The 27,916-nt window shown below is 40.2% G+C and overlaps 1 protein-coding gene across 13 annotated transcripts in view; it reads right to left on the bottom strand.

Annotated features, from left to right (window-relative positions):
• Positions 1 to 27,916, bottom strand: part of Zmynd11 (zinc finger MYND-type containing 11) — a 91,523-nt gene that overhangs the window by 41,737 nt on the left and 21,870 nt on the right. For all 13 annotated transcript variants that reach the window (XM_052726886.1, XM_052726888.1, XM_052726889.1 and 10 more), the window contains exon 2: positions 12,433 to 12,567. In XM_052726886.1, the coding sequence (XP_052582846.1) occupies positions 12,433 to 12,548 (116 nt within the window). In that variant the 5' untranslated portion in view covers positions 12,549 to 12,567. The remainder of the gene's footprint in view (positions 1 to 12,432; positions 12,568 to 27,916) is intronic.

Below are 27,916 nucleotides of genomic sequence, written 5' to 3'. Positions count from 1 at the left end.
TGAGGTAGCAATAAAGTCTTATTTTTGTAGGGTTTTTGTTTTGGGGTTTTGAGACAGGATTTCTACATACCCTGGCTGTCCTGGAACTCATTCTGTAGACCAAGCTGGCCTCAAAATCACAGAAATTCACCTGCCTCTACCTCCCAAGTGCTGGAGTTAAAGGCATGTGCTACCACTGCCTGGCGACATTTTTGTTTTTTTCAGGAAATTCTTAAACTAGCCACCATGCCACAAGATGCTTGAAGATGGCTACTGCACAGTGGCTGTATGATGCCAGATAGAGGACATTTTCCTGAGGATTTCCCTTTTCTGGTCCCAGACTGTTAAGAAAAACATTTTTGCATCTTATTATTTCTTGATACACTTTGATCCATGGATTTTCACCATAAAAATAGGTTTTCTGAGCTGCTTTGTCCTCAGACTGCTTTGGGGCATGGGCTAAAACACCTAATAGTTTTACTTTTTCCTCAGTAATTGAAGCATCTTTGGTTACCAGCTCTCTATGCTCACCCCTTTCCTCCCGTTCTGTAAAACACTAACTCAAGGACTGATTACCACTTCTCTCAGAAAGTAAAGGAAATGGCAAGAACTGGGCCAGAACAAAACAGTTCCTATACAGAGGAGTGATGTTTTAGCCCAAGTACTGTTAGCCTGAGCATGCTCAGTAAACTTGTCTTGACAAGCTGAGAAGCCAGGTGATGCACAAGGAACTATCTTGTAAAGCATTGGGCCTTCAGAGTTCATTTGAGGGACAGTCACAGACACCTTCTAGTCCTCTACTACAATTTGACTCAGCATAACAAATCATCAGTGTAGAAATGTCTAATTACTTAAAGGACATATTTAATTTCTTTGAACATTTTCAGTACATTTCTTCATCTTTCCTATTCACTTCCACTCCTGCAATCTTCCTCCCACTGTCTGGGACCCCAGGATACTACTTTGCAGCTGTTGTGATACATTGAAACAAGCTGTAAAATTCTTAAGTTTCATCTCCCCTGAACCAATTCTGCATGTTGAAGACCCTCTATCCCCACAAGAAAAACAAACATATACAGTTAAGTGTAACAGAAAATACTTATTACTTTTAGGAAAGTCAGAACTTGTATAAACCATTTCTGACTTATCATTTACCTATGAACCCAAAGACGAGTCAGTCTCAGAAACTGCACCGCATCTAAATGAATACTGAGAACTGAGCCCAGAGATGAAAACAATGGCTTCACCCAGGGGAAAATGGCTGCCAAGAAGTGTAGCAAGGCTTCCTGCCCATCAAAACTCTAATTCATGGCTGCATGCCCTCTCACTTCTTGTGAACAGCTCCACACTGGTTATAGGTTCTAAGACCTGAGAATAGTCACCATTCTGGTAACCACGTAACACTTTATTCCAAGTGTATGCTGGGGAATCTGGACCAACACTTAGCTCAGGGCCTCCCATGCCCAGCTGGCACAGGTTGCTCAAAGAGGCTTGGAATCAACTCCCACAAGTTGTCCTCTGACCTTCACATGGCATGTGGACGCACAATGCTTGCATGCACATATACAAAATAAGTATATTTTTTCATTTTAAATTAGAATATAGGCCAGGCGGTGGTGGCGCATGCCTTTAATCCCAGCACTCGGGAGGCAGAGCCAGGCGGATCTCTGTGAGTTCGAGGCCAGCCTGGTCTACAGAGCGAGATCCAGGAAAGGCGCAAAGCTACACAGAGAAACCCTGTCTCGAAAAACCAAAAAAAAATAAATAAATAAAAAATAAAAAAATAAATTAGAATATAATCTTTTAAAATCACATATAGTTTGATAATTTTAATTTTAATCTCATTTATAAAAAAATAGTCACAGAAAATTCATATATCTTATCTAACCTATTGGTGAAAGAAAGAAGCAAAATAATTAGGCCTTCTGTTTAAATTATCTATAAATCCTCTTGATCTCATTTACCACAATTCTATTCCCAAATCTTAGTAGAGTGTACTTTCCACAAAAGGTAGGAATGTTCAGAAGCAAAGCATTAAAAGGACATAATTCCCATGCAACTGAGATACTGTCTTCAGTTTGCTAATTTGGCACAGAAAGGTCTTCAGTGGAAAAGAGAGAACTAACTAAAAATGATAAGTAATATTAAAAGATCTGGATCTTTAGAGCAGAGTTCAGTGGGTTAATATTGTTCCTAGCAAGCCTACTGGGGACAGAAAGACAAGACAGCAAGGGACAAGAGGGGCAGAGACATGAACCTGCCCACTCTGCCTACCCTTCTTCATCACTTAGCTCCCAAACAGACTCTTCCTTCTTCTTTACTTCTTTTTAAAGTTCTGTTTTAACTGTGTGTATGCGTGTGCGCGCGCATACACACATACACACACACACACACACACACACACACACACACACACACACACACACACACACGAGGAATTCAAGCCAGAGTCTGGTACATGCTAGACATGCATTTTAGCACTGGGACACGTTCCTTACAAGCATGTTCAATGTTCCTGGTTTTGAATGCTTTCAGAATGGAGTCACAGTACACACAGTCTCTGTAATTGGAATCCTTTCTTCAGTATTATCTGCTAATCTGGATGGATTAATGATACTGCTCAGTATAACAACCTGCTATATGAATATATGACTGCCCTCTGTATAGCTCTGCTATCACTCCTAGATTTGGTTGTTGTTCTAGTTGCTCTACCTTGTTCTCTTTTCTATGTTGAGTGTTAGTTTTAGTTTTTACTAGTACTGCTTTAACTTTATTGACATTTATCAAGACTATGGTCACAATTCCCTTTTTGTGTATCATAACTTTTACTTGCATTTCCTTTATCCTGTGGCCCTCCCCGCTCCCATCCCCAAGGTAAATCATGAAGGAATTCTCTAAAAAGAAATCTTGAACCCAGCTGAAAGGTAAGCAGCCCTAGGCCAGGTTGTTTGTATTTCTGGGCTTCAGGTAAAGAGTCAGTGGGGTGCAGAACTGTTGCACTGTGTAAGTGACATCTCAAAATTTTTCTTTTTCCCATTAGGAAATACTGCTAGCTCCACTATCATATGCTAAATGTGGATATCTTCCTGGAATGAACTACCAATATCTTCAGCAAACTGATCTCAAACCACACTGACCAAAAATAGTTAACCATGAAAAAGAACATACAACTTAAACATTATCAGAAATGCTGGTAGCTACAAATGATTTAGGCCTGGGGAATCTCTGCCTAAAATTTACAGCTGAGCATCCCTTGCTGTTTCAAGTCTAAAATGCAAACTTGTTGAGTACCACTTTGAGGCTTGAGACCAAAGATCATCTTCAATTTGCATTTTCAGACTAAGGATGCTCTAGGATGTCCAACCTAGAGCAAGCCAGGGAATCACCAACGTGGAAAGCAAGGCACCGGTTGTCTTGTGTTAGTGAGGAGGACAGGGAATGTTGCCTAGCCATGGAAATTCCCTAGTTTCTACTAAGATACTGGGTGCAAAGGGGTGCTAGTTTTCAGAAGTAAGGAAATGACTTTCTCTATAAAACAAACCAGATAACAGCAGGGCTAGGAGGAGGATTTGCACAGTTCATCAAAGATCTAAGGTTTTCAGTTGTTAAAGACAAATCACTGAGTAAAAGGAGTCTATACACCCTCAGTGTTTAGCAAATGTCACTGAAGACTGCTGAGTGTGTTGTGTCAGTCATCAGCTCTGGGTATGATATTAATTAACTCAAGCCAAGAGTCTGTCAGAGAAGAGTCTGTCACCCACAAAGGGGGCACAGCAGTGGAGAAAGAAGGCTGACTGCAAATAAACCACACCATGATGGGTGGCCACAGGTCTTGGGCTTTTACAATCTTGTTTTGTTTTTTACAAGTTTTTTTTTTTTTAATAAGTTGTGTCTAGATCCTAAAGAAGGGAGATTCACTATAGAGTGAAATGAAACTAGCTAGATCCTGAATGGCCATAGAAAACAGGTGGACTAAAACCGAACTGAGAGGTACAGCTGTTATGATAGTAAAACAAAGTGTAGAGAATATTCTTGTAGATGTCTTGAAAAAAAAGGGGGGGGGGAATTCTGGGCTGGAGAGATGACTAAAGAGTTAGAAGAATCTAATGGTCTTCCAGAGGACCTGAGTTCAAATCCCAACAGCCACACTAGGTGGCTAACAACTGTCTGTAACTCCAGTTCCAAGCAATCTGATGTCCTCTTATGGCCTCTGCACACATCTGGACTCATGTGCACAAACTCATGCATATACTCACAAAAAAAAATAAAACAAACCTGTTTTAAAACAGAAAAATGAATTATTTTTTCTTATTTGTTTTTTTGTTGTTGTTTGTTTGTTTGTTTGTTTGTTTTGAAACAGGGTCTCTCTCTGTGGCCCAGGCTGACCTCAAACTCAAGGCAATCTTTCTACCTCAGTCTCTTGAGTTATCATTCTTGGTGAATACAAGAAATTCTTAAATAAAAATTCAAAAGCACAAAATGTCAGGGGAAAGATTGGATGCAGTCGCACTAATAAAAACTAAATGGGGACCTTGGCACAGTGGTGCCCACTTGGAATTCTAGCACTTGGAGAGCAGAAGCATGTGTTATCTGTGAGTTTGAAGCCATGCTGGTCAAAAGTTGAACAAATGAGAACTAAAAGACAAAAACATGTTCAGAGAACACACAATTCCTGGAGGAAATCATACCTAGAATAAGAGCATCTACAAGTCAGTGGAGAAGTGCACACCACCAATGGAAAGTGAGTCGGGCACTCTCAGACTTCTGTTTTGTCTCCAACAGCTAGTAGAGTGCTACACAACTTCCTTCACTCTCCTCGGCTTCACTGTATTCGTCAGTAGTGAGTGGGAGGACAGAGAAGGGGAGCTGTGAAAATTAAATACCACTGAATGAAGGCTCCATGCTCTCCATTACTATAGGCCTTCTTGAAATTACTTCCTCAGTTTAGTGCAACTAAACAGCTCTTAGTATTCTGTGAGTGCGCATGCATACGTACATGGCTGTGCAGTGCTGGAGAGAAACAGACAGAACCCACAGCTTCAAACATACTAGGCAAGAACTCAACCACTGAGCTTCAGTCCCAGCCCAAACACTCATCATTATTACTGTCCCAACTGCTGTACTTGCCACTCACATTGGTAAGCGTGAATGATGTAATCTATTTTTTTTATTTGTTTGTTTTTGTTTTTGTTTTTTTTTTCAAGACAGGGTTTCTCTGTGAAACAGTCCTGGCTGTCCCAGAACTTACTCAGTAGACAAGACTGGCCTCGAGCTCAGAGATCCGCCTGCCTCTGCCACCCAAGTGCTGAGTGAGATTAAAGGCATGTGCCATCACTGCCTGGCATGCATGAGTAATCTAATCTTAAAATATCCACAGTCCACAAATATTTTTTAAAGTTTCTAAGAAACTTTAACAAATGATAAAAAACGAATTTAAGCATATTACTATGAAAATAGAGAGAACAGTTAGAGTTAACTATATCAAAGTCAACATCTTCAAAACTGCGTGAAGCAGGTCTTAAAAGGATGCACATGACAACATCACATGTTCATGAATGGGGGAAAAATACAAAAATACAGGATCTGTGATATTCTCACATACCCCAGGACAGTCTCTGGTGAAACGCCAAGTGGGAAGAGTTGCACATAAAAGAAGACATGATAGCTCTAACTGAGAAGGGCTTTGGATTTTATAAACAATTGGAATCAAGAGAATTCTAAGAATATGATCATATATGAAAACTAGAGAAGTGTGGGGCTGTGGAGGGAGAACAGAAAGGAGAGCCTGGGAGTGTCATCCCAGGCAGTGTGAGGCAGCCAGGCCTACAGAGAGCCCAGGGCTTTTAGAGTACAGTGGGAGTGAGGCAGCAGGAGGCAACATAGGGAGCCATGCAGAGATAGCAAATGAGCAAGGTGCTGGCCAGGTGGACTCCATGAGCCACGAGAGAAAGGTTGGCAAGAATATGGCACATTGATAGTTAGTGACACCTCAGAAAAGGTAGCACTAACCCAGTGACAGCAAGAGGCAGGAGGACTACAACACAGGCAGGAAAATGCAAAGCAACTAACTCCAGAGGAGCACACACAAAAAGCAGATGCTTAAGACATAGGGAACCATTCAACCTAGCTTGGAAGGGGGAAATGAGTGTGCTTTATCTTAACTCTGTATTTTAAACCCCTGCTATTCCTCTCTAGCTACTGGTTAAACACCTCGGTGCAGGCATTAAACACACTCCTAACCTGACCCTCTCAGCCATGTCCCTTCAAATCTACAGATGCTTTACATGACCCAGACAATCTACATTTTGACTCTCTGCTTCAAGGCCTTCCAAACTCTCTCTGCAACTTTCCCTCAAACCAAGTCTGCAGGGTTATACATCACTATACATGGGAGCAAGCTGTTGTCCAGACCATACCTTTCTCTATCCTCCATACTGCTGTCTTATTCCTTAGTGGTTAGTTATGCTCTCAGGTGCCTTGTCTTTTATTCATAGAAGTGCAAAGAAATGACAAATTTATGCAAACAGACAAGCTTCTAAGGCAAGAAGAGTGCCCTAAAATCGGTCCTCTGGAAGAAGCAACTGTGGACCACAGCATCCATTATCACTCCTATAAGTCTGCCCAATGAGAAGTCAAGTCATAATTATAACAGTGATAAAGTGTGTCTACAAATCTCTCAGGTACATAAAAAGAGTCAATGAAAACTAAGATGAGGATGCAGAAGTGACACTGTAAGGACTCCGGAGACCCCATGAGCAGAACAGTGGGGGTAGATGGCAGGTTTTAAAGCTAACATTTCTAAAGAGCTTGTTTAAGCAATGCTCACTCTCCTCCTCTCTGATAATCCCAAGAGAATAAAATTTCACAAAGAGAGACACGGCTAAATTTCACATAATTCCCAGGAACTGGTTGTGACAGAATCTTAGTAAATAAGCAATGTGCATCTACTTATACCTTCATAGGAAGCCTAGGCACAAGGAAGGAGGACTTAGAGTTCAGGTCTACCTATGTCTGTAGCGACAAGAAGTTCAGGAAGACTCAGAAATGTCAATGCCAAACATGTCACAAGAGGTCAGAGGCAACACTTTCTAACTGGGATTTGACCCTAAAGTAAGCAATACATTGTGAACTCAGTGGACTGAGTTCCATCAATCCAAATAACCGTAGAAATGCAGAGCCAAGTGCTCAAGGCAAGGGAGAAACCTGGCCAGTGACTACTTCAACTGTCTCTCTAGCAGGCAGTAGAAAGTAAATGTTCCACTATAAGCATCCTGCCTAGCCAGAAAGGCCAGGAAAGACAAGTATAATGTACACTAACTTCATCAGCACGTGTGTAAACTATCTCTAATAACCACTGGAAATAATATGACCCTCTAATACTGTGTTATAACTATCCAAAGCATATGTGAGTACTCTGTCTGGATTAAGGAGAAAAGCAAAGTGACCTGTGCACCTGTTTTTCCTGCAGCATATAATGCCCACAGCATTTGAAGTCCCAAGAACAATGAGTTAGGAACCGCTACAGTTCAGAGGTTCAAAGTCTAAGTTTTACTTCTGTGACTGCTCCTAGTCACAGGATTCTTCATCTTTTGTGTCTTGATTTAACACTAATGCACAGCATCTTAAACACATAAATGTTTTCAAAATGCTTGTTTAATATAAATGTTAGAGGCCAAATGTTTCCAAGGTTTGTCATAAGAGCATCTATCCAAACTACACAGAAGAGGTCCATGCACATATACCTACTGTCCCATACACTTACAGATACTGCAAGGTGGAGAGAGATCTTTCCTAGCAATCTTCTCAGATAATCTAAACTCTCTAGTCTTATTTATAATAAAATAACAATTCATATGAATTTTATGATAATTAAACATCAGTTCCTACAAATGTAAAAATAGTTTTATTGACAGGTCAAAGTTTACTTGAGATTATACCTTGACAACATCTCTTCAGAAGCCCCTTTCCATTCCTTAGGCAGATTCTGTCCTGTTTCTAAGCAGATGATGACAACCTTCCCAGAGTTACAAATGCACTTGGCACTACCAGCTATGGAGGGTTGCCCAAGAGGATGGACAGTCGAAAGACTAGAGGGATGGCTCAGTGGTTAATAGCTTTTGTAGAGTACATGGATTCAGGTCTCAGCATCCATGGGCCAGTTTAACTCTAGTTCAGGGGATCTGGGCCCTCTTCTGGCCTCCACAGACACCAGTCATGCCCACAGAGTACAAATTACCACAGGCAGAAACTCATATACATAAATAAAGATAAATAAATCTTTAAAAAAATACATGATCTAAGCCAATAGCTTCTCACTACAAAGCCAAGGACAGTCTCAGAAGAGTAGTGACAACCAGAAGGAATTTCACACACTCACAGAGAAGGAGAATAATATGTACTGTAGATGCTCAAATTAAATAGCTAAAGCTCCCTTCCAGGAAAAAAGCCCCATGTTTAATACAATGCTAGGAATTAAAACACCAACACTGCTGGAGTCAGGTAAAAAGATTTTCTGTATGTGCTGTGGAAACCATATTTCTGTCAATTAAAAAATGGCATGAAAAGGAACTTCAGAGACATACATCTAATGTAAATTCAAGAAGAGATTCAAATCCAAATGAAGCACTGTGGCTAAAGAGGTAGAACACAGTCAGAATAGTCACCTGCAAAACAGGAAAACCATAATCCACTATTTCAAATGCAAAGTAAGACAGGAAGTCAATAAGCTACAAAAACTGTCAATCAGAAGTAGATAAACCTCAAAAATGAGTCAAAAACTTAAAGTAAATGAAAAGCACTTCAGAAGTAAAGTCCAAGAGAACAGAGAGCAGACCACGCCACTGCCAGACCAAGTTGCAAAGCAGAGAAATATCAAAACTAAAATAAAAAGAACAAAAGAAATCACAGATACACTACAGAAAGATAAAATCCAGCATACCAAATAAAAATAAACCATGGTATGTATGCAAGCGTGTACAGAAGTGTATGATAACATTAGGTTATAAGGGGTATGGATGGAAGCATGTCAAACATTTGGTGTTTGAATTCCAAATGGTTCTTAGGAAGTCCACAGTCATCTACTAAGAATGCCATTTTTTAGGGGCTGGAGAGATGGCTTAGAGGTTAAGAGCACTGGCTGCTCTTCCAGAGGTCCTAAATTCAATTCTCAGCAGCCACATGGTGGCTCACCACCATCTATAATGAGATCTGGTGCCCTCTTCTGGCATGAAGGCATGCATGCCAGTAGAACACTGTAAAATCTTAAAAAAAAAAAAAAAAAAAATGCCATATTTAGCCAGGCAGTGGTGATGCACACCTTTAATCCCAGCATTCAGGAGGCTTAAGTAGGCAGATCTCTGAGTTTGAGGCCAGCCTGGTCTATAGAGTGAGTTCCAGGATAGCCAGAGCTACACAGAGAAACCCTGTCTCGGGTGTGTGTGTGTGTGTGTGTGTGTGTGTGTGTGTGTGTGTGTGTGTGTGTGTGTGTGTATGTGTGTGTTATCTTTAAAAGCAGTAAAGTGAAACATCCTTTTCTGTGGTGACCTATGTATGGCAGCCACATGGCAGACGCAGGGAAGCTTGTATTGAGGAAAGTGCTCTAGCTGGAAGACTCACAAAGATAAAACAGACTATTACCACTGTTCCTAACTTCTCAGGTCTAACATGAATGGCTACAAATGTCACCAAAGGAGAAATAATTAACATGTGCCTCCTACAGTAGAGCACAGCATCACCTACAGAGTCTGCCTACAGTCTCTAGATACAACTCTCCCCATTCCATGAAATTCAGGACTGGGGTCACACTTGAGTTACTAGACCACAGTGATATGACCAGCACAACCAGAGCATGGGAACTGCAGAACAAGTAAACCAGTTTCCTTAGTAAAAATCCCAAGGGAGAACAACAATAAAATGATGGCTGTGGAATTTATAGATTAAAATAATAAAAATAAAAAGCAGGCAGAACCACACCATTACGCAGAGTTAGACAAGATACTTAAGAATATACCAGGCCATAAGGCAGTAACCTCAAAGGTCGTAACACTTAGTGCATGACTAAATAATGGGGCTGCTCACCAGTTAGCACAGATAGAAAACAAGGTCTTGACGAGAACTCAGCTGTGGGCTTGGGCAACCTAAGGTAGTTTCAAAGTTTAAAAGATACCTGCGTATTCTGACATGAACTACGCCAAGTAGCTTGATTTAAACTTTATGGAAAGTGTAAGAAGTCCTGACCTAAGGGTGCAGAGCAGGAGTCCCAGACCACACAGCAGCAGACCTACTTTCCATCACCACTAACGGCACTTCCCAGCCAACCTCGGACAAGGGGACATCAAGGGAACTGACTTCAGCCAAGAAGCAAGGGCACTAGATTGGGCAATTCCTAGGTGGTCCTCTGCTTCCATCTTCAGATCAGACTTATAGATCCATGACCATTTGACAGGTAAGCGAATGTATTCATATTTAAGAATTATAGAACTTAAGAAATAAAGAAAAATATGGCTTGGTCACCATTCAAAGTTACACTGATGAAGAAAGGAGAAAAGAGAAATCTTGTCAATGATCCATAGTGAAAAGGAGATGTGTGAGGTCCCAATGACCACCTCTGGGTCTTTTGCTAGTTTCACATATGCACAAATATACGCGCACAGGTCTTAAGTAGCCAGCAGATACATGCACCATCAATACAGGCATTAATCTTCTTCCTCCTACATCAGCACGTCACCCAACCCAGCAGCAGCACTCATGATACTCCTGAGGTTCTTGGTGGGTGCCCTAAGCTGCTCAACAGACACTCCATAGAAGAAAAAGAAGTATGTCTGAGAAACTGAAATTGTTCAAAATTACATGCTTTAAAATTTCAATCCAAACAACAGTATCTTTTTTTCTAATTTCAATGCTCTGCTACAAACATTTCAGCTATCTCAAGGACATATTTAGTATTTTTTTTTATTATTCTTTGAGATTTATTTCCCAGTGAAGGGAATTGAAAATAGGCCTCGCTGGGCAGTGGTGGCAGACGCTTTTAATCTCAGCACTTGGGAGGCAGAGGCAGGCGGATCTCTGTGAGTTCGAGGCCAGCCTGGTCTACAGAGCGAGTTCCAGGAAAGGCACAAAACTACACAGAGAAACCCTGTCTCAAAAAACCAAAAACCGGGAGGCAGAGCCAGGCGGATCTCTGTGAGTTCAAGGCCAGCCTGGGCTACCAAGTGAGTTTCAGGAAAGGTGCAAAGCTACACGGAGACACCCTGTCTCGAAAAACCAAAAAAAAAAAAAAAAAAAAAAAAAAACCAAAAAACCAAAAGCCAAAAAACAAAACAACAACAACAAAAAAATAAAATAGGCCTCACCTTTGAAAGGTATGTGCTTTTAACACTGACCTATGTTACAGACATAGCCTGAGATTTATTAAAACTCATCACCCTATTCTGTACTTAATTACCATACCTCAAAATGGTTGCTTTTTAAAAATAAACAACAATTAGGTAATAATTAAAGCAATGTACTATTTATTTTTGGAAATTGTTTTTTATTTTAGCCCACAGGAGGCAGGGCTGCAGTTGGCTTCCTGCCAATCTCCTGGTCCTTCCATCTTAGCTAGCCTCATTGTCTTCACATCTGGGGACCATGTAGATGTGCATGGGGCTCAACTGTATCATGTATTAATAATGTCCCAAAGCACTATGGAAGTCAGTCTTTAGAGGTCAGCTGGCCTTTCATTTTTATAGACACCATCTAGTAAATGGAGGGCAGGATAAGCATAAAGAAATTCTATTTCAGTTAACATGTAAAAATCAGATAAGCTTTTTAAAATGTAACATTAGCTTTATTTTTTAAAAAGCATCTGGAGAAATAAATAAAATCAAAGTCCTAACTGAAGACTCCTTCACAGTACAAAGTAAGTAAAAAGAAGATCTATTAGGTAGTTTGGTTTTGGTTGTTGTTTTGCTTTGTTCCTACATTGAATCTTGGTCTACTAAAACAAATAGCATTAGAAACTAAGAAGAAAGGGGAATTTTCTTTTTAAACTGAATGTGTATTCAAGCTAATTTCTGCTAGTGAGTTATAAAGTACTCAAAAATAGTATTTACTAGAAAAAAGCATGTTCATTGTAACTTTGAAATAAGCCATGAGCAATAGATTTTATTTAGATAGTTTCACTACAATAAAACATGTTACTAACAAGCTTTTTAAATAAAAGTTTCTAAGAGCCAAAAAATATATAATTGAAAAACTACTATAAACAGAATAGACTGATCTTTTACTTACTTATCTAGTATTTATTTACAAGGCTTCTAAATACAAATTGTCTATACATGTTTCTGTTATTTTTTCTTTTCTGTATTCTTCTGGAAGGCAAAATGACTTTAGTTCTTATAACGTATGAATAGCATAAGAGATAAAGGCATTTGGGAACTTTGACAGTTACGTTGTTTGTTTAAATTTACTTACTTTGTAATACGGTCAATGTTGGCAATTTGCTTCTGATTCCTTATAATTTCAATGGCTGCCCAAAGATGTTGGATAGCTTTTGTATCCGCCTGTCGTCTTTTTGTTAAACGTGCCATGACCTGTTTACTTCTTTAGCTGTAGTAATACACAAAAACATAAGGCAGAAACTATGAATTACAGAGTGACTTTCCAACACAAGAAGCAACAGCAGCAGCACCTCCTGACACTGGTCATACTGAAGTGAGACGCACTGTTGCAGTTTTCCATTTTCTATCTTTCAAATTACATTTCTACTTAAGAAAAGCAATCATTCACTTGGTTACCTGCTAAAGTCTGGTGTTCTAAAATCCAAAACACTTGAAAAGGTCTTTCTAAGAAGTCAACTTTATATCAGTGTCAAAAAACAAAGACATTTAATGTTAATTCTAAAACACATAAATATTACAAGATAAAATTTCAGTTTTAGGTATTACACTGTGTGAAATATGAGCAATACAGAATGGTATTTACATGTCCTAATTGTTTGGTATTTCAGCTTTTTTATTATCAGAACCTTAGAGATTCCAGAGTTATATACAAATGAAAACAATGTTTATGAAAACGAACACTAGTCATATGTGGCAATGGCATGTGGAGCTGCACACCTGTAATCCCAGCACACAGGAGGTAGAGCAGGAGGATCAGCACAGATTCAAGGTCAACCCAATCTACACAATGACTTCCATGAGAGTCAGAACTGCATAGCAAGACCTTGTCTCAAGAAACAAACAAACCATTGACAGAGAAGCCAAGTTGTTCTGAGGTAAAATACAATAGGACACCAGATCGCAAATGATCAGTAATGATCCAGCTGCCAGAATAGGGGTTCATTTCAGAGCGAATAATTACATTATTGGGAAATACATTACTATTTTATTCAAATTTTAGTATTCTGTATGGGATGAAGGGAATAGCTGTCAAGCTTCTGAATACTCTTCTGGCTGTCTCCAGGCACGAAAGAACAAATGGATGACAGCCCAGTATCTGGTGGGTGGCAGTATTAAAGGAGGCCCACTGAAGCTTTATTTCATGCACATGGAGAGCCAGTCCTGGGGATCCAGTGAAACATACAACCCACACAGCAGTGTGCTAGGCCCTTAAGTGCAAGGCAGGAAGGCAGGCATTGGGCCAGCTCCAGCTGGCTACTCCCTTCAAGGAGACAGCAAGTGTGGAGCCCATTCTAAAACTTCAGTGTACTCCCTGAAAGGCCAGAGAAGTTGCTGGAATCTCACTTTTCTCTCCTTCTGTCTTGGCCCATTTGGCCTCCTTCTTTCTCTCACCAACCTGAGTGAGACTTGTAAGTGCCACTAGGGTTCATCTTAACCAGACTCAATGGGGAGGCTGGGGCCAGCCAGATCCTGGATATGGTGGCTTCCAGCACTAGAGAGCCAAAAGAGTGTGAGTGCTCTGTGGAAGGGCTGAAGGTATTTCTGGATGGCCTACTTTTCACAGGGCTACTTCTAAAACAATGCTAGGTTAGGGAGATGGCTCAGTGGTTTACAACTCTTGATGCACACATGAAGACCTGAGGTCAAATGTCATAGCCCTGTGAGCCTGTGACCCCAGCACTTGGCAAGAGGTGGGAGGAGAGGCAAGGAGATGGCTGGGACTTGCTAGCCTCCACCCTAGCTTAGGTTCAGTAAGCGACTGTTTCAGGGAATAAGGCGGAGAGTGAGAGTAGAACACCTGTCATCCGTTAGCCTCCTGGCACATATTCAACACTCTTCTACACACATACATGCTTGCACATGCATGCACATGCACACACTACACACTCAAAAAAAAAAAGTTGGTGTTCAAGTTTTAAAGGAATATCAGTTGGTTTCTGAATAAACTTAGACCTGTAACTAAGTGATGATAAAAATGACAACTATGATTTATGATGCTTCTGCTGTAGAGTGAGTACACAGACACCTGGGTTTCAATGCGCTTCTTCAGGAGTGCCAGCTCAAGGATGGAATAAGCCATGGGAAGAAACTGCAGGAGCTGCAGCAAGGTTCAGCCCAGTACTGCTGTGTCGTTCACACACAGGAACACAATCCAGCCATCTCAACTATCTACTGAGTGGCCAGTGCCTGCCTTGTTCATATTTCTGTGGCTACTGCCAGGAGATATTTAAAATGTAATGAACGGCAATCCTTGCCATAAAACAGATTTGACAGAGGAAATCTAGTGTGCACAGTGTAAGGTCATAGAGAACAAACATACAAATGCTCTAGAACTTCCTGTGAGATTCAGAAAAGGGTCATGCTGCTTCTTGCCTAGGTAAAATTTAGGCAGAAATAAGTGAAAAAAATATAAGAAATATGAGAAAATATAAATACCAATGTTGCTCTTAATTTATTTTAAAAATAATTGTTTAAAGCAAAAAGAAAAATAATTAATAGATGTCGTTATGTTTATAATATATGCAGAAGTAAGGTATATTATGACCATAAAATAAGATATGACAGCATCATAGTAAATAAAGTGGGATTTCTGGTAAAATCAGGAGCACACTGTGTTCTATATAATAAGAGAATAATACAAGCAGATATAGCAAACATGAAACTCATCTGCAAATTATTCTTTCCAAACACATGGTATGAGCTAGAACGAACAGTGCAGTCCTGGAATCCCACTACCCGGAGACTGCAGCTGGCGCCCTGCAAGCTCAAAGATTGTCTGGGCCACAGAGTTAGCTCCAAGGCAGCTCAGGCAACCTAGAGAGATGCCGTCTCATAAATTAATCAAGAATAATTATCAGATCTATAGACAAATTTAATAGAAAATCTAACTTTTGAGAATATAAGAATAACAACTATAATTATTATATAACAATCATACTAATATAACGGAAACTAAGTAGCAGAAATGCTTCAAGTGATATTACATTCCTAGAAATTATTAAAAATCAAGACTGAAAAAGGAAGTGAGCTACATCTCAGGAAAGCAGATGCAAAGACACAAGCAGGGGCTTCTGAGAGCCATGGGCATGTGACAGATAGCAGACATGCTGTCATTCAAGTTCCACCAGACCTGGGGATGATCACTGGTTATGGGAGTCAAAGTGGAACACTGGCAACTGAGTGAATGGTGAAGTAGGTGGTACATCTTCAAAGTGCCAAAACAACTAAGCCTATTAAGACTATTCCTATTTCATTAAAGTACCACCATTCAATTAGTTCTGGGTAAAGAGAAATTTCAAAAAGTAATATAGTAGTGGAACTAAACCCAGAACTTCAGGAATCCTCAGCAAGCGCTCTACTGCTGAGCTACAGCTCCACCCTTCAAGCTCCCCTTCTTAGGATATCTGTGTTCACTCATTTCACACACTCTGCCTGTATAAGAGCCACTCCTGTACTGTGGGCAAACAACAGGCAGAAAAGACAAAAACTCTAATCTAGTAACAACATGGTTGGATACCGGAAAACAATGATAACTAGGTACGAGTCAACAAAAAGAAAACATCTTTGGAATCTGGTTTCTTAGACTCTACATAAAAACTAGTGGACACTCAAGGTCTGTGTGAACATGGAAAAACCAAATTCTGCAGTCCACTCTTCTCTGGGTGGGGATCACTAGGTCCCTGCCCCCAGTCTCATTGAGTGGGGATCACTAGGTCCCCGTCCCCAGCCTCTCTGAGTGGGGATCACTAGGTCCCCGTCCCCGGCCTCTCTGAGTGGGGATCAATAGGTCCCCGTCCCCTCTGAGTAGGATCACTAGGTCCCTGTCCCTGGCCTCTCTGAGTGGGGATCACGTGGTCCCACAATTGTTCTTAGTGCACTAATGGTAATCTGTTCATAAAATTAATTATAAATTCCTAAAAATAATTCTTTAATTCAACTAAGAAAGTTGTCTCATTTACTTTTACATCTAATGTTTTTCTAGGTGCCTAGGAGAGTTGCAAACATGCTAACCTTTCCATATAAAAATACTAAATTCAACTCTTCTACCTATGCCATAAGACCCTAAAGTGGCCCTTCATTTCAAAAAGAAAGGTTATAAGATGTGTAGAAATCACTATGACAGTCTTTTCCAACATACATGAGGAATGCAATATACTCCTTTTGGTAAAAGCTACACGGGAAACAGTTTTCAAGAGTTCTGTAGCTTAAAAAGTAAGCAAAACACTTCAAGTAATTTTAATAAGCCCCTAGCTGATGCTGATATTGTCCTTGGAAATCGAGATTTACCACAATTCCATTCTATAGGTATACTCCTGTCTCATCACAGCACTACACAAAAAGAACACAGCAAGCCAGGAAAAATTAACAAGCAAAATTTAAATAACGCATCACTTGATGGCAAATGCATATGTATGGAGGCTGTGTTGTAACGAGTAATAAAGCACACAGTGAAGACAGCATGGGTGAGGGAAAGATAAAAAGACACAAGACTGCAATCAGCCTCTGCAGTGAAGGAGCTCTATTTACTTCTAGTATAGGTTTATGTGTGAAGGTTTGGTTTTATTGCATAAATATTCAAATATTTACACCAGATATTACATAAAACTTTAAAAAGTCCTATTGCTTCCATGGTTTACACTGTAACTTAGATATGTATGAAACTTCCTTATCTATTAGTGATTTTACTTTATGATTATATATTTTCACCATCCTCCCATTTATATCTTAGCTTTTGGTGGTTTTCTTTTTTTTTATTTGGGGGACAGGGTCTTACTCAGGATGGCCTTGAACTCACTATGTAGCCAAGTACAATTTTAAACTTCTGATCCTCCTGCTTCCACCTCCTTATTCCTGGGATTATAGGCAACACCACTATCTCCAGCTTTAGTGTTTTTTATGTATTGTTATTCATAAAATACTTTTCTCTTTGCCTTTTAATAAGCATTAAATGGAATGATGTAGAAATCTAGACATATGTTCCTTTATAATTACCTTTTTGGTAAATACTTCTACACTCAGATCAGACAATTTTTAAATCCTTTTGGAGAAGTTTTAGGTCAATAACAAATTTCCCATATACATCCTGTCTCCACATAGGCACTACTGCCATCAACACCTCACCAGGATGGTGAAACCTGCTATAATCAATGAACCTACACTGACATCACTGTCAAACTAAGTGCATAGGTTAAGGTTTTGTGCACTCTTTAGGTCTTGGCACATGTTCAATGACAAGCAAGCAAAATTGTGACATCACACACTATAATTTCACTGCCTTACAAAGTTCTCTGTGCTTAACCTACTGCTGTCTTCTCCCCTCTAACCTCTGGGAACTACTATTCAGTGTTCCCACAATTTCGCCTCTTCCAGAATGACATGCGGTTAGAATCACAAAGCCTTCTTGCTAGCTATCACAAGCTAGCTTGATAGCATCTGCCAACATTAAATACTATTCCAGTGGTTATATGAAACAGTTTATCTACCCACTCACCTACTAAAGGCTGCCATGATAGCATACAAGTTTCATCAGTTATGGGAAAAATTCTGCTATAAAATCTACATGAAGATTTTTGTAAGCAGATAAATTTTTGGCTCATTTGGGTAAATAGCAAAGGGCATGAAAGCTGAATTTTATAGTAAAAGTATTTTTAGTTTTGTAAAACATCAAAAGCTCTGCCCGACTGTCCTCTAAAGTAGGAGGACATTCCTCCCAGCAAGGCATGGAAGCTCCCTGCCAGCAGCCAGAGCCAGGACTGTGGATTTAAACAGTAGGCATGTACTGATTGCTGATGTTTTGACTTTCTAGTTCCTAATAGTTTTATTGAACATCTGTTCATTTTTCTTATGTTTGTCACCTTTTGCATCTGCTTTAGTAAGGTGTCCACCCAGGGGGTTGCCTTCTTAACTGTTTTTTCAAATAATTTATGTATTTTTATTTTGTGTGCATTGGTGCTTTGCTTGCATGTATATCTGTGTGAGGGTGCTGGATCCTGGAGTTACACAGTTGTGAGCCAGCATGTGGGTGCTGAGAATTGAACCCAGGTCCTCTGGAAGAGCAGTCAGTGCTCCCAACCAATATGCCCTCTCTCCAGCCTGCTTACTGGGTTTTCTTATTATTGAATTAAAGCTTTATTTTTGTATTACTGTATTTTAGGGGTGCAGATGAATGTGCATGTGCAAGCCAAAAACAATCTGGGGTATCAGTCCTCAGGAGCATTATCCACCTTTTTTGAGAAAGCATCTCTCACTGACTTGGAACTCAGCAAGATTAGGCTGGCTGGCCAGTGAGCCCCAGGGACCACCTGTCTCCATCTCTCCACACTGGGATTATAAGCACATGCCACCACAGCTGGATTCTGGGGATCAAACTCACATTCTAGAGCACTTTACCTATGACCAGGCTACCTGCTCAGACCCTTTGCAAATGTGATTAAAAGTTATCAAAGGCATCTTTTGGAAACATTTTTCTCTTAGTCTGTAGTATATGTTCTTATTCTCTACACTATATGTCACTCACAGACAAACACCTGGCAATCTAAAGTCCTGTTTATTAATTCCCTCTTTCACTGACAGTCCCTTTGGTGCTGTATCTACAGTGGTATCAGCAGAGCAGGAGCATGGAGGTTCTGCTGTCTTGCAAAGTTTAGCAGTTCTATATTTGGCATTGAGAACTATGATGCATTTTCAATTAATTTCCAGTAATGTCATTTAAATTCACTTTTATAATCAAATGTTCATCTATTGCAGCATGGCCTTGACTCCTTGGCTGATGTTCAGGTCTATCTCTTGGTTCTCTATTCTATTCCATCGTCAGTTCTTTTGCCAAAGCTGCATCATAATTGATTGCAACATCTTCATAGTAAGATTCAAGGTTGGCAACCATCAACTTTTTTGACTTTGTTCTTCTGGGTCTTTGCCTTTCCATATCAATTTCAGAAAGGGTTTGTTGGTGTCCATGTACCAAGTGACTCAGGTTTTGACTGATGTTGCATTAAAATTACAGATCAAACTGAGAAGGTGGGACATCTTGACATTAATCTTCCTAGCCATGAGTTATCTTTACATTAATTATCTAATATTAGAGTTTTGTAGTCTTCCTCATATAGACCTAGAACATATATTGTTAGATTTCTATCTAAACATTTCAATTATGTTAATGTTATGTTAATTTATGTTATGTTAATTACATGTTAATGTAAACTCCAATATGTTTTACCTTAAATTATACTGTTCACTGCTGGTACATAAGGAATTTTTATACATTAACCTTATATCTTGATCTTACCAAGGTATTTCCTTCATGGCTTCTTTCAAGGTATTTTGATGTGTTTTATGCTTGAAACTTCATTCCTTGGTGTGGGTCTTGTGACATTGTCCCTCTTACTGTTTCTTGTACTTAATGTCTTGACACTAGGCAAAATTCTCTGGGAAGTGTTGCCTCAAATACTGTTTCAAGTTCTTTTTCTTTCTTATATTACCATCACACATAAATTACATATTTTTGAGGTGCCCATGGCTCCTGAATGTTCTATTCTGAAGTTATCTACCCCATATTTTTCTTTTGCTTTTTCAGTTCAGAAATTCTTCCATATCCTCAAACTCAGATTACTTCCTTAACCCAGCCCATCTCTGACTAACTCCTCCAAGGAATTCTTCATTTCTGCTACACTGCTTTTCTCTAGCACTTTTTATTCTTTCTTAGGATTTTTGACTCTGCTTACATGATCCACTCATTATTGCATGCTGCCTACTTTTGCCCTCAGCATTTTAACCATAGTTTTAAATAATGCACTGTCTGATTATTACACAATATTCTTATTACATTGACTGTTTCTAATGTTTGCTTAGTCTCTTCAAAGTATACTTCCACCTTTTGGTAAGCCTTATGGTCTTTTGCTTTTGGGAGAAAATGGGCATGGTGTACTGAGCAAATGGAGCCATGATGGACAGGCCTTTAATCGTGTAGTTGAAGGGGTGGGGAGGAGTAGTCATTCAATCCTATGACTTCACAGTGACCTAAGTCTTGTTACTGGACTGTCAGTGTCACCAGCACTTCAGGTTTTCTCTCTCTCACATGACAGAGTGTGAGAAGGAACTGAAGCTGCCTATTTCCTTCCCCCAGATTGGCTAGGTTCTGGTAAAACACAGCTGGTAAGGTCACACAAAGGAGCCTCAAGCCTGCAGACAGGTCTTACTAAGAATGGAGCACTTTGCAGGGCGGGCAGTAGTGGTATGCCTTTAATCCCAGCACTGGGAAGGCAGGCAGAGGCAGGTGGATCTCTGTGAGTTCAAGGTCATCCTGGTCTACAGAGCACGTTCCAAGACAGCCAGGGAAACACTGAAGAAACCCTGTCTCGAAAAACAAAACAAACAAAAAAGAATGGAGCACTCTGGCACATCTGCTAGCCTCTCTTCCTCCTGCCTGTTGCTGCCCAAAGCACAGGGCATTTCTCTCTAATACTCACAGTGAGATCCTATTAAGGCAATACTTGGACACATAAGGAAGCCATTTCCTGGGTTTCCCTGGAGTCCTCTCCTAGTTGCCCAGATTTAAAATTCTGACAGTCCATCAATCCTACCATGGCTTTTGTTCCCATGCACAGTCCTGCTCATACACTTCAGCTCTAAGAAGCCTTAGCTCTTTCTACCAGCCTATCTCAGTTTTCCATGTAGTAGCTTGCCCCTCGTGGCCTCACTTCTCTGAAAGATCCAAAAAGACTGATTTTTCTTACTTTTGCTTTCTGCTCATCTTTTTAAACTTGTTATCAACATAGAATAATGCCAATGCCAACTGGAAACAGTGGAATTTCTTTCTGAATGATTGTAAATGAGATAATATGATGTTTTACCACAGAGGAAACCAAATGAATTAGCATGATTTGCTGGAAATTTTCTCTGTTCTACAACAAAATGTGATACTTCTAAATATGTATTTAATTGTTAGGAATACTAGAATTAATTTCTTGACTTTGTTTAGCCTGTTGTTAGTGTCTCACAACTGTCATTATTAAAACTTGTATGCAAGCTACATATGTGAAATTATAATTAAATACATTGTCGAGTCCTACATAATTATTTTACATGTACTACTATGGTGATATTTTATTTGTATTAAAATGTTATTTGTATGTTAATAAATAAAGTTGCCCGGGGGTCAGAGCTATTAGCAAGCCATATGAAAGCAGGGCAGTGGTAGCTAGTGTACGCTTGTAATTCCAGCACTTAGTAGGCAGAGCTGGGTAAGTCTCTGTGTGTTCAGGGATACAGCCATTATTGGATACACATGCCTTTAATCTTAATACCAATCATGGAAAACCTGGAGGCCTATACAGACAGGCCGTGAGGAGGCGGTCATGTGGTTGGGTTTACAACCAATGAGAAGGCAGGACAGGAACTCTATATAAAGACTTTAACACAGGGGTAGCTCTGGTTCGGAGAGGTAGGACCACCGCAGGAGGAAGGGTAAGGTTTTAGCTCTTAGCTCTGACCTCTTGGCTTTCTTCTTTACATTGGTTCTGTGTTTCTTATTTAATAAGAAGGTTGGATACATCTACATACTACCTGCCCAATACTATCAGTTTTGAATTTCTTATTTAATTTAGTTCTTGGGTTTTCTGAAATGGAGGTCTTGCTACACAGCCCAGAGTGCCCCAGAACCTGTCATCCTCCTGCCTCAGCCTCCCATATGATGGGATGACAGAGGTATACCATTATCCCAGCTTATCAGCTTTTAAAGCACACCTCTTTTAAGCTTTCCTTATGTCGCTGCTCAGCTTTACCACAAACTAGATATGAATAAATGCTTCCTGGATGAACATTCCTCCCCAGTTAATTATTGTGATATGTTGCAATGAGCCTGTGGCTGCCAGGAGCTCAGTGTGAGGGGATGGAGAGCTGCAGCTTACTGAGTTGTGGGTGGGTGCTGAGGACAACTGTGCAGTACTGCAAATGCCTTTACACTGAACTATATGCTTGAAATGGTTAAACTTTATGCTAAGAGTATTTTACCTCTATTTTTAAAAATTGAAAAAAAAGACAGAGAAAGCATAAACTTAGCCCACAATAATAATAAAGATTTGTTACTAGGTCTTAAGAGGAGTAAATCTCAAATACTCCACTAAGAACCTCCACAACAATCAGATGGCATCGTTCCATGTGTGTGAGCAGCTGGTGTGGAGGGATACAAAGAACACAGAGTGGATGCCTGCTAGTTCTTTGTCTGCACGTTAGATTGAAAACTAGAAACAACCAAGGCTCCTGACAACAAAACACGCCACACAAGGCTTTTATTTAAAAGGTTTTTTTTTTTTTTTTTTTTAATGGTTCACTTTTTAACTCTACTAGCTTGAGTCTGTTTTCCACTGTGGCTAGCACAACAGCACAGGCTAGGTAAGTTACTTACAAGCGTATTTTGGTTAATTGTTCTGGTCCAAGTAGAAGGCCCGTGCCTACAGATTGCTTTTGGTAGCAGAGCTCCTTGGCAGCACTGAGCATCATAGGGTGATCATGAGTGGAGTGAACTAGTAACCCCACACCTGCATGTGAGGTCTCTCTCTTCTCATAAAGCCGCCAGTATTTAATTCAAAGGCCCAACTCTGATGATTTTACCCACAAGTTCCACTTTTGAATAATTACGTTTCTCCCTTTTTAAGATAATATCAAGTTCCAAAATGAGTTTCAGAGGATAAAATCATTTTCTGATATTCAGATCACAGTAATTTGTGTATCCAAAGGATGTGTCCAGACTAAGACTTGTTTGTAAAATGAAATGACAAATTAGAGAACTAACAACGTTTTCTTTTTCAAACAGATTCGCTGAGCTATAAAACCACAAACCATTCAACTCACAAATGTACAATGTACAGTTTACTGGGGTGGGGGTGAATGTAGCAAAGATATTTCACAAGTAGAATCCCACAGTGTGTGTCTTCCCGCATCTGGCTTATTGCACTTGATATCATGTTTCCCCAGTCCATCTCTTACAGGATGTAGCAGATCTTCAGTTCTCCTCATACCTCACAGCACTCCTCTGAATACAACAGGTGTTACACTTTGTTCATCCATCATCTATTGATGGACACAGGCGGTTGCTAACATCTAGCTAACATCACCACTGGCAGATAAGTGTATGTTTTCAATTCCTTTGGACATGTACCCAGAAGAGGAACTGCTAAATCACACAGTAAATCTGTTTAACCTTTGCAGCAATGAGAAAACTGCTTTCTATAGCAGCTGAAGCACTACACCTTGATCAGCAAGGTTCCTGTTCCTCCTCCTCCTCCTCCTCCTCCTCCTCCTCCTCCTCCTCCTCCTCCTCCTCCTCCTCCTTAAATCTAAGCTATTTTGGGTAGGTGCAAATAGTCCATCACTGTGGTTTTGATTAACTGATTTCCATGACTGGTGATGTTGAGTATCTTTTCATATTTTGTTGGCTTTTTGCTATTCATTTTCTTGGGAGAAATATCCTTCAAATCCTTTGTCCATTTTAACTGTTATTTAGTTGGTGCATAGGGAGCTTTATGTATCCTAGGTATTATCCCCTTTTCAGAGGTGCAAGTTTTACAGGCAATTTCTACCTTTCTACATGCTGCCTTTACCACTTACATTATGATTTTCTTGTCGCTCTCTTTCCTCCTCCCTCCTACTCAGTCAGATAGGCTCTTAGTATGTAGCCCATACTCAGCCTTAGGATTTTTCAATCTTCCTGCCTCAACTTTCCATGTGCTGGTATTATGGGTGTGTACCACTCCTAGCTCTATACTTTTTTTAAGTAATGTCCTTTGATACACAGAAAGGTTTTAATTTTGTTGAAGCAGAATTTATTTATTTAGTTGGTCATGTTTTGGTGTCTTATCTAAGATTTTTCTAAGTAATCAAAAGTGAAAAAATTAATTTATCAATTCTCAAGAGTTTTCATATTCTGGCTCTTTTATTAAGGTCATTGGCTCACTTTGCATTAGATTTTCAACTTCTTTTAAAGTGTGGTCATCAAGAAACACCTGCTCCTAAGACGATTTTTTTCATAACTGAGTAGACTTGGCATCCTTGTCCATGGATGTGCAGGACAGCTACCTTAGACTGGCTGTCAAGGTTGCTACAGTAATCAACAGTAATACTCACCCAACAGTTCTACCTGTCTCAAGCATCACCAGCACTGCTACAGTTCCCTACTGCTGCAGTGAAATCAGGTGTGGCATGTGTTCTGTCTTAGCGAGGCCATGTGGGCTGCATTAGGTGAGGTCTACTGTCCTGAATTAGGCGAGGCCACGTGGGCTAGATTAGGCAAAGGAAAGTAAAAGTGATTTATGCCACTTCTACTTAGAAAGATGTAAGATTCTCAATATAAGTTTTCATGATATCGTTAATGCCATGCATGGGTGAGGGTGATGTCTCTGATGGTCGCTGCATTCTCAGCCTGCATCTCAGAAGAGGACAGTACAGTGAGCTCTAGCTAAACTGTGATATCTAATATGAGCATGAATCACTGCTTTAAGCCACTGTGATTTCTGAAGTTGCTTATGAAAACTATCATAAAATGTTAAAGAAATGTGCCCCTTATCCTGAATACTTGGAGCCAGATACATTTCAGATGTTTTCAGATTAGGGGAGATCTGCACATACATAATTATGAGATATCTCAGGACTGGGGCTCAATTCTAGGCATGAAACCCATGAAGGTTTCATGCACACTCTAAAAACACCCTAAAGGTAGTCTTATACAATATTTTCAGTGCACCTGCTTTTGACTTTAGCTCATTACATAAAGGCAGGTCTGCGTTTTCCACTGGTGGCTTAAGAATGCTATGTGCTGTGTGAGGTGGTAGTTGAATGATGGAGAAGTGTATCTGGAAAGGAACTCACCATGTCGGAGGCACAGAAAGGCTGGAAGGAACAGAAAGTGAAGAAAAGCAGAATGGAAACAGGACGTGGGTAGACTGACAACAGATAAACAGGAGCTAACTAGCAAGCAGTTTGATTTCAATACATGGAAATTGAGAAGCCTTCACACTGGGGCAGGCTAGGGGCTAGGAAAGGACAAGTACAAAATACATAGCATGAATGGTTGGCAGTCCCTTTCCTACACCAAATTCTAGACACCTGAATTCATACTCTGGCATGAGACTAAAAAATCCAAATAATTTCCTACCTGGAAAATCAAATGGTTCCAGAGAAAGGACCTTCAGACACTGACATCTGAAGGAAGCTAAAAAAAAAAAATACCACCTGGCCACCTGACATCCCTATAATGCTCCTACATAAGACCTGTGATTAGCTCTCTGGAGTCTCCCCCTTAAATATGGAAAGGCAGCCAAGAATCATTAGATGTTCAGAAGTAGCTTCTCAACAAGAGGTCACATCAAGCAAAACAAATGGAAGCAGGGGTTCAAATCAGAAAATGCTAGTAAAGATTTTTAGAATATAAAGGATCACGGAAAAGTAAGAAATAGAATTGTATCTGTAAGCTATAAATAGGATAATGCAAATAGGAATGCTAATGAAATGTTAAAATAAGGCTGAGTTTGAGGCTAGAGAGATGGCTCAGTGGTTAAGAGTACCAGGGGCTCTTCTGGAGGTTCTGAGTTCAATTCCCAAAACCACATGGTGGCTCACAGCCATCTATAATGGGATCTGATGCCCTTTTCAGGTATGGAGACATACATGCAGATAGAGCACCAGTATACACAAAAATAAATAAATCTTTTAAAAAAAATAATGCTGCCAGGTGGCCGTGGCACACGCCTTTAATCCCAGCACTCGGGAAGCAGAGCCAGGTGGATCTCTGTGAGTTTGAGGCAAGATCCAGGACAGAGAAACCCTGTCTTGAAAAAAAAAAAATAATAATAATAAAATAATAATAATAATAATAATAACGAGCTGAGTTTAAATGGTTTAGTGTTGAAGTTGATGCAATTGTCAGCCAAGTTAAAAAATGTACAATGAGAACAAAAAAACCTGTGGTATAGTTTAAGCAATGTCCCAAGTCAGAGGTGCAAGCAGGTAGGAGAGGTTTCCAAGGGGTTACAGGTCAGGAAGTGGGCTCAGAGGACTGGCCACACTTCCCAGTACCTGCCTTCTGACTGAGAAGCTCTATTCTACCTACATTTGTAGCAGGAATCTTAAAAGTTCTTATTAATAAAAATAAACCTGGAGCCAGGTATTGGGGTGAAGCTGGAAGGTCAGAGAACCAGAACAGGCCACAGCTACCTCACCTTGCTAGTTTCTCAGCTCATCCTGTTTCCTCATATCCTAATGGCTCTCAGCTGAACTGCTGCTAGAAGCCTGAAAGCTTAACCAGCCAAAATGCTTAACCAGGCCAAATGCTTCTAGTTCCTGGTCCTCACGCCTTATATATCTTTCTGCCTTCTACCATCACTCCCTGGGATTAAAGGCATGAGTCACCATGCTTGGCTGTATCCTTGAACACATGGATTTCTGCCTAGCTCTGCCTCCCAAGTGCTGGGATTAAAGGTGTGTGCTACCACTGCCTATCCTCTATGTTTAATATTGTGGCTGTTCTGTCTCTGACCCCAGATAAGTTTATTGGGTGCAAATCTTTCGGGGAACACAATACCACCATATCTGGCGCCCAACGTTCGTGGTACAAATTCATGAGAGCCGCTTGCCTGTGGCCTTATGGGCCCCAGGTCAGATCCGAGCTACCCTCAGCCGGTTGTGGTGGCACAAGCCGGTAGGATTTGCTGAAGGAGGCAGAGGCAGGAGGATCCCGTGTTTGAGGCTGGCCTAGGAGGCTTGCTAAGGAGAAGCTGGCAGCCGGGACCCAGTGACAAACGGGTGGTGGGACCATGGAGGCAGCGACTGCTGCTCCAAATTGCTGGCTGCTTCTCATCATGTTGGTGATGCTGCTACCTGGGATGAAGGGCTTACTGCTGCTTGTTCAGAGAAGAATTACCAGGACCATTGTGTTACCAAAAAGCATCGGCAAAGGTCAGTTTGGAAAAGTTTGGCAAGACAAATGGTGGGGAGAAATTACTGTGAAGATATTCTCTTCTAGGGAAGAACATTCGTGGTCCCAAGAGACAGACATTTATCAGACTGTGATTGCTCCAAACCACAGAGGAGGCACAAAAAAAAAAAAAAAAAAAAAAAATCTGCAGGGAACCATGACCACGCCTAACAGCAACTTTGAAATCTTCAAAAGGAAGATGGGACCCCACAACGATGATTCCACATGGACTATGGTAAAGCCATTAAGCTGATTAACACTATGGAAAGATTGACTTTGGACTACAAACTACTCAGGACAATTTTGAGAAGGCTAGCTGAGATGATCTAGCCTGACAGACTACTTGAACAAGGACTTGAAACAAGGCCTGCACTTTTTCATTATGCAGCGACTAGACAAATGATACAATACAGGACTTGACAATTAACCCAAAAATTTTCTTTTCAAGATTCCCTAAAGATATCTTCACCCCTAGAAAGCAAAAAGAAAGAGAATATAGATATGAGATAGATCATCGAATCTACTCTGAGAAAAAAGATAAAGAAATAATAGGATAAATGGGTAGATCACTGAATCTACACTGAAAAGAAAA

This window comes from Peromyscus californicus, unplaced genomic scaffold, assembly GCF_007827085.1.
Source record: "Peromyscus californicus insignis strain IS unplaced genomic scaffold, ASM782708v3 Scaffold_8__1_contigs__length_139910024, whole genome shotgun sequence".
NCBI classification, from domain to species: Eukaryota; Metazoa; Chordata; class Mammalia; order Rodentia; family Cricetidae; genus Peromyscus; species Peromyscus californicus.
The sequence above is the reverse complement of the archived record's forward strand: the minus strand, read 5'-3'. Positions and strand labels throughout refer to the sequence as shown.